This window comes from Salvia splendens, chromosome 5 (genome assembly GCF_004379255.2).
Source record: "Salvia splendens isolate huo1 chromosome 5, SspV2, whole genome shotgun sequence".
NCBI lineage: Eukaryota > Viridiplantae > Streptophyta > Magnoliopsida > Lamiales > Lamiaceae > Salvia > Salvia splendens.
Genome location: NC_056036.1, coordinates 31,692,767 through 31,700,621, shown reverse-complemented (window position 1 = coordinate 31,700,621; position 7,855 = coordinate 31,692,767). Strand labels below are relative to the sequence as shown.

At 43.3% G+C, this 7,855-nt stretch overlaps 1 protein-coding gene across 1 annotated transcript; it reads left to right on the top strand.

The window, feature by feature from the left end:
- The first annotated feature begins 2,986 nt into the window (after nucleotides 1-2,986).
- Nucleotides 2,987-6,449, top strand: LOC121805393 (probable inactive receptor kinase At5g67200). The gene is made up of 2 exons (XM_042205226.1): nucleotides 2,987-4,734; nucleotides 5,601-6,449. The coding sequence occupies exons 1-2, from the start codon at nucleotides 3,372-3,374 to the stop codon at nucleotides 6,161-6,163; spliced, it is 1,926 nt and encodes a 641-aa protein (XP_042061160.1). The 5' UTR covers nucleotides 2,987-3,371; the 3' UTR covers nucleotides 6,164-6,449.
- The last annotated feature ends 1,406 nt before the right edge of the window (nucleotides 6,450-7,855 follow it).

Sequence of the window (7,855 nt, the reverse complement as noted above, 5' to 3'; positions counted from 1 at the left end):
CCGCTACAATATGGGTACTATCTGGCAGATGGGATCTACCTTCGATGGCCCGTGTTCGTGAAGACTATCACATGTCCGATAACGCCGAATAGATCATTGTTCGCCCAAAAGCAAGAGGCGACTCGGAAAGATGTGGAGCGTGCATTTGGAGTCCTCCAATCACGGTGGGCTATGGTGAAGGGAGCGGCCCGTGGTTGGCACCGTCCACTAATCGCGGACATCATGTATGCATGTATCATAATGCATAACTTGATCGTTGAGGACAAGGGAGAAAATGTTTTGTGGAGCGACGATGCAAGTTCCAACACCGCCAGTAACCACGTTTTCACCGACCCGCCCGTGCAGGGTTTTCCTCCCCCGACATGCGCAATGTCATAGCCTATTCAGCTGCGAAGAGCCAAGAAGAAGCACACACTCGCTTCCAAGCGGATCTAATTGAAGAAATTTGGACACGCTCCAACGTTTCCAGCATTGAAGTTATGTTTTAAAGTTTTTTTTTTGTATTTTTAAATTTTTATGTTGTAATTTTCAATTTCTGAATGAAGAACAACTTTTCCGTTTTAAAATTGTTCGGCGTTTTTTATTTCACTCGTAAAATAGGTTGTAAATTGTGAATAGTGCAATTTAATAGTTGTGGCCTGGATGAAGCCTGCAGGGTTAGAAGAGTTGTGGCATGGAACTGAAATTTAGGAGAAATATGGCGTGGAGGGGACTTGGAGCCTGAATCCGAGTCGGGGTTGTGGATGCCCTTATAGTCGGATAAAGGGAGTACTTTTTACAAGTATGTCGGGTTAAATTATGACCATTAATGGCGGTAGGAAAAATGTAGTAAGACAGTTTTATAATTGAATATCTTAGAGCATCTCCAATGGCGGCGAGCGAACAGGCTAGCCGATTCCCGGTGTTGGCCGGTCCGCTCGCCGAACCATTGGAACCGGCGAGCGCCATTTCGGTGAAAAAATCGGCGACCTGACGCCGATTTTCAGGCGCTGGCCAATCCGCTCGCCGGTCGGCTGGCCGCCATTGCGGGCTCCCGATCGGTAAGCGATCGACCAGCTCAATTTTTTTTTCGAAACACGATATATACACGATTTGCACGTCATTTTCATTCGCACCACTTGTTTTAACGAGTTTTCTCTCCATCTTAATTTCTGTACAAGAGCAACAACGTGAAATGAGTAACGCGGGTGGTAGTAGTGGTGGGGATGCTGAGGAGTACGAACGGCAAATGAACGAAGAGTTGGAGGCCTATACGTCCCGCGAGATAAACCGGTTGATACAAAGGGTCTTGCAGCTGGCGGTACCTCAACCTCCACCCGTTGTCCACCGACGAGCAGTGATTGATCGGGATCACGTAGCTGCACATCAGCGGCTATATGAAGACTACTTTGCGGAGGAGCCGCGTTTGTGGCATGTCGACTGCATTGCTGATATAATGTACGCTTGTATTATCCTGCACAACATGATTGTCGAAGTTGAAGGTGTACAACTGACTAGTTCGGCCAATGACGATGCTAATGAAGCCGGCCCAAGCCAAGGCGTGGCCTCCCCCAACGTACGAAGGGGGGTACCTCACGATGAAGTCGGCCTCCTCAAGGCACATGCCGACATGCGCCAAGTGAATGCTCATATTCGACTCCAAAAGGATTTAATTGAAGAGTTGTGGGCGCGGAGGACTGCACGTCGTTATATTTTTTTTAATTATTGTACTTTTTTTTAATTTAAATATTATTATTGAATTTTCTCATATCTATGTCGTAAATTTAATTCTATATTTTGTGTGATTGTTAATTATTTATTTTTTATAATTTTGTTTATTGTGGCTAACCTATTGCTTGTCCAGTTGTTTGTCCTAATAATGTGACAGGAGGAATTAGTCATGATGATATGGTAGGACTCTATGGCTGTTGACCCACGACTATTGTGGATGATGATGTTGCAGAAGGAGTCTATAAGAGCGTCCACTATAACGTGGACGCGGCTATAGCCGCGAGCGGGGCGATGGCAGGGCGGAAGCGGGGCAGCTTATAGTGGGAAGGGTGTCCGCCGCGGGGGTGGACGCGGCGGGTGAGGGGAGGGACGGCGGACGCGGAATCGCCGCGTGCGGGGCGAGGACGCGGCGAGGGGGCTATAGTCGCGCCTATAGGCGCGGCGCCTATAGTGGCACGAAGATGAAGCCGCGGCGCTTGCATGCGATTTTTTTTTTTTTTTAGATTTCAATTCACCTATAAATACACCCCACTCCATTCATTGTTTTCACACCATTCAAACACAACATCTATACAAATTTCTCTCACTACAATTTGGGGTCGGAAATGAACAATTTGTGGAGAGACAACTGGAATGCTCTGAAGAAACAATATTTTGCGCGCAAACAAGAGAGTGCTAGGAAGGACGTTGAGCGGGCTTTTGGTGTCCTCCAATCGCGGTGGGCTATTATACGGTGTCCGGCACGAGTTTGGCACGAAGATGATGTCGCGAATATTATGTTAGCCTGTATCATATTGCATAATATGATAATAGAAGATGAAGGATTTGCGGCGGAGCGATGGGCGCCGGAAGAGGGTGCAAGTACAAGTCACGGTGTCGCCTCCTCGCCGATCCAGATGGGTGTACCACGGAGCAATGAATATTTGATCCAACGCTTCGCTGATATGCGCAGGACCACATCACATAACACACTGCAGGCCGATTTGATTGAAGAAGTGTGGGCACGTAGGGGAGGTAGTGGCGTTGTGTAAACTTGGTAGTGATTTGTACTAGATTCAATGTAGTGTGTGATTTTAATTTTAATTTAGTGTGTAATTCTAATTTTAATTTTAATTTGTATTTTATTTTTATTTTATTTTTAATTCGTATAGTCGGCTTCTTCTAATCCACTAAGAGCCCGATAAATTTGTTCTTAATTACTTGAAATATTATAAAATGAAAGTTGATTATAAAATTTGGGGCTATTGGAGGTGTCCACCATAGTGGCGGACACAAAATTTTGAGGCTATGGACAATAAAATTGAGGCTATGAATAAAAACTGGGGCGGGCTATTGGGCGTGTCCGCCTTATAATGGACAACTAATGACTATTGTGGATACTTTTACCTTTACTAGTGCAGCTAAAAACTCCAGTGGAGACATCACCAACAGCAAAAAAAGTACTGTAATTAACCACTACATTTTTCAACACCTTTCTACTTTCACGTGACATTTTTTGACCCACTTTGGCCTGTCTCCGCCAGCTGCTCTCCATTTCCATTTCCATTTCCATTTCCATTTCCATTTCCCACCACCCCTTTTCCGCCCAATGCCTCCTCCTTCTCCTCCCAAATTAACCTCTTCTCCTTTTTAAACCTTCCTTCACTCAAATTCAAAACACAATGCTTCTTTTCACACTCTTTTTCTTCCTCACCTCCGCCGCCGCCGGCACCCTCCCTCCCGACGCCGCCTCCCTGCTGGCCTTCAAGTCCTATGCCGACCTCGACGGCAAGCTCCTCTACACCACCAACGAGCGCTTCGACTTCTGCCACTGGCGCGGCGTTAAGTGCGCCCAGGGCCGCGTCGTGCGCTACGCCGTCAACAGCCTCGCCCTCCGCGGCACCGTCTCCGCCGCCTCCCTCGCCGGCCTCGACCAGCTCCGCGTCCTCAGCCTCCGAAACAACTCCCTCTCCGGCCCAATCCCCGACTTCTCCTCCCTCCTAAACCTCAAAACCCTATTTCTCGACCACAACCGCTTCTCCGGCGAATTTCCGCTTTCGATTCTGTTCCTTCACCGTCTCCTCATCCTCGATTTGTCTCGCAACAATTTCACCGGATCTCTGCCGCAAAACCTATCCGTTTTAGACCGGCTTGGGTACCTCCGCCTCGACTCCAACCGATTCTCCGGCGAGATTCCTCCGTTGAACCAGTCGACTCTGGAGCTCTTCAATGTCTCAAACAACAACCTCACCGGTCCGATTCCGGTCACACCGACGCTGAAAAGGTTCAGGATCTCCTCATTCGCGTACAATCGAGATCTATGCGGCGAAATCATCAATAAACCCTGCCGCGACTATCCTTTCTTCAATTCCCCCTCCGACGCCACGCCTCCGTCCTCGCCGCTCCTGCAAAACGCCCAATCGCAGCCAGGAATCACCGACATTTCCCCTCCCGCCGAGAAACGCCAGCACAAAATCGTAGGCCTAATCCTAGGGCTAGTCACCGGCGCTCTGCTAGTCCTCGCCGCTGTTCTAAGCCTCGTCGCGTTAATCAGGAAAAGGAGAGAGGAAAACGAGGAGAGAGGAGAAGAAATTCAATCGAAAATTGAAAGCAATCTCGGCGAAGAAGACGGCAAACCTACCTCAGTCATCTTGCTCCAGACGAATTCCGAAGACTCGGAATTGAAAAAGGGAAAACAACCTCCGAGAATGATGAAAAGCGGCAATCTCACATTCTGTTCGGGCGAGGAGGAGCTGTACACGCTGGAGCAGCTGATGCGAGCGTCGGCGGAGCTGCTGGGGAGGGGCACTATTGGCACGACGTATAAAGCGGTGATGGCGAATCAGGTGGTGGTGTCGGTGAAGAGATTGGATGCGTGCAAAACGGCGATAACGAGCGGAGAAGCATTCGAGCAGCATTTGGAGTGTGTTGGTGTGCTTAGGCATCCAAATCTGGTTCCACTCAGAGCCTATTTTCAGGCTAAGCAGGAGAGATTGATCATATTTGACTATCATCCCAATGGAAGCCTCTTCAATCTCATTCATGGTATGCTTTTAATTCTTACGTTTTATATTTGGGTTTTGCTAATACTACATAATTAATGCCAGCTGCCATCTACATTTTGTTTACTTTTTGTGTTATTCTTAAATTATTGCCCCATGATTGGCTTTGGATTGGGATTGCACTCCAAGTAGAACAAGTCTATCTACTCTCTCCTTTACGTGTTACTTTGTGAATAGTAGAGTCATTTCTTTTTTACTTGAAAATTAAAAAAAATGTATAGTGTATTAAATAAATAAAGTAGGAGAAGGGGAAAATAGAAAGAATAAAGAGTGAGAATAAGGTAATATCGGTAAAATGTGTTATATTTTGCCAAAATGGAAATGACTCAACTACCATAGAACGTCCCAAAATGGATAATTAACTCAACTACCATGGAACGGAGGGAGTATAATTTAGATCATCTCTAACTATACACCAAAACTCATTTTTAGTGTAGAAAACTTCTCCAACCATACACCAAACCCAAACTCATTTTCAGGTTTTCTATGGAACATATTTGGTGTTATTGCAAAAATTTTGTAAGACATGATGTGATATATATTCAAGAATGGGTTTGAGTTTGATGTAAATGGTTGGAGATGAATTTATAAGGAAGTAATGAGTGACATGGAAATCATGATGTTTCTAAACAAGGAAGTAATGAGTGACATGGAAATCAAATTTTAATTATTGCTTTACTACTCTTTCTCTCATCATAATCTGGGTTACTCATTTGTTTGCTTTTTTCACAATGATATGCATATCCGTGCAATTTTGTTCTTGACTGAAGTTACTTTTGAAGCTATAGATTACCAAAATGCTTATAAAGTTGTTTGTGTAATGCTTCGTCAAAACACTGTAACTTTCAGGTTCAAGATCAACGATGGCAAAGCCTCTTCACTGGACGTCATGCCTGAAAATCGCTGAAGACGTGGCTCAGGGCCTCGCCTACATCCATCAAGCGTCGAAATTCGTCCACGGGAACCTCAAATCCTCAAACGTCCTTCTGGGGTCTGACTTCGAGGCCTGCGTCACCGACTACTGCCTGGCCATGCTTGCAGACACCTCGGTGGAAGATGATCCCGACTTCGCCGGTTACAAAGCTCCCGAGATCAGGAAGTCCGCACGCAGAGCCACTGCCAAGTCCGACGTCTATGCCTTCGGCATCCTGCTGGTGGAGCTCCTCTCGGGCAAGCCCCCGTCCCAGCACCCCTTGCTCGCGCCCCCAGATCAGGCCGACTGGGTCCGTGCAATGAGGGACGACGACAGGGAGGATGACATGCGGCTGCTGATGCTGGTCGAGGTGGCCAGCATCTGCAGCCTGACGTCGCCAGAGCAACGGCCGACGATGTGGCAGGTGTTGAAGATGATCACGAACATAAAGGAGATCATGGATGATAGCTCGAGAGATTTGGATCATGGCTGCTTGTGACTTTTGTGAAATGGAGTTTTGGGTGCAGATCAAGAATCGAGATGAGGCGAACTGCAACAAGGGTCCGACCCGGATGCTGTATACGGGTCGGTATGGGTTTTGGAGTAAAAAAGATGTGATGTGATGCGATGCTTTGTAAGATTGAAGTGGCTATGTTTTGAAGCATAGGTTCCGACGAGATAAATTTGCAAAGAACCCAGCTTTGGAAATTGTGGCTATACAAGATAATTAGCTTTAGCATTTGTCAATGGGGTTAAATTTAGTGGACATAATTTTGGCTATTTTACGATTTTGGTCCTAAACATTATCTTTTGGATTTTTTGGTCCTGCACATATGGACATTTGATCATTTTGGTCCTGCACATATGGAAATTTGATCATTTTGGTCCCCCGTCAACATTTTCGTTAAAAACTAACGGTCAACATTATCTTTTGGATTTTTTGGTCCTGCACATATGGATATTTGATCATTTTGGTCCTGCACATATGGAATTTTGATCATTTTGGTCCTCCGTCAACATTTTCGTTAAAAACTAAGGGTCAACGGCCGATTTTTGACTAAAACAATGGGTTGGGTCGGGTCGTGTTTGGGTCGGGTTTGGGTTACACGTTAAGAAAAAAAATAATTATTTTTTATTAATTAAAAAATTATAAAACTTTAATTTTTAGTTATTTTTGTTGATTAAAAATATTATAACGACTAAAACATGATGTTATTATACAATTTAAACATGATATTACACAATAAAATAAAAAATTACCAAATTAAAATAATCATTTTTTAATCAAAATAATAAAATTAAAGTATATTAATATTAAATCTATATAATAAAATTAAATAATTAAAAAATTATTTTTAATAAAATCTAAGCATAATATTTTCTTCAAATTCATGAAAAAATTAATTAAAAAATACTATACTTTAATTTTATTAATTAAAAAATATTAATTAATTTTTTAAGAATATTATGCTTAGATTTTAACGAAAATATTATGCTTAGATTTTAAGAAAATATTATTTTTTTCTTAACGTATAACCCAAACCCGACCCAAACACGACCCGACCCAACCCATTGTTTTAGTCAAAAATCGGCCGTTGACCGTTAGTTTTTAACGAAAATGTTGACGGAGGACCAAAATGATCAAAATTCCATATGTGCAGGACCAAAATGATCAAATGTCCATATGTGCAGGACCAAAAAATCCAAAAGATAATGTTGACCGTTAGTTTTTAACGGAAATATTGACGGAGGACCAAAATGATCAAATGTCCATATGTGCAGGACCAAAAAATCCAAAAGATAATGTTTAGGACCAAAATCGTAAAATGGCTATATGTTCAGGACCAATTTTGGCCTTTACTCTAGTTTTTATCAAATAAAATGATACTTCTTCCTCTGTTCCTGTTCTGTGCTAGTTGAGGCGTTTTATTTAAGCACGTGATTTAAAAAATTTGTGTTGAGTGAGTAAAGTAAGAGAAGAATAAAATAGAAAATGAAAAAGGTAAAGAGATGAAGATAGAATAATGTAAGAAAAAGTAAAATAAATGAGAAAAATGTGTTGACTTTACTAAAAGAGAAAATGAGTCCACCACTATGACACGTACCAAAATAACAAAATGTCTCCACTACTGTGGAGCGGAAGGAGTACATTTTTATTTTGGTAATTTCCTCTATTTAATTAATACATCCA

What these genes read in the sequence shown, in the direction of transcription:
- LOC121805393 (XM_042205226.1), top strand. Translation starts at nt 3,372, where the DNA reads ATGCTTCTTTTCACACTCTTTTTCTTCCTCACCTCCGCCGCCGCCGGC. An exon ending in CCTCTTCAATCTCATTCATG is followed by an intron (nt 4,735 to 5,600) that starts GTATGCTTTTAA and finishes TGTAACTTTCAG; the next exon opens with GTTCAAGATCAACGATGGCA.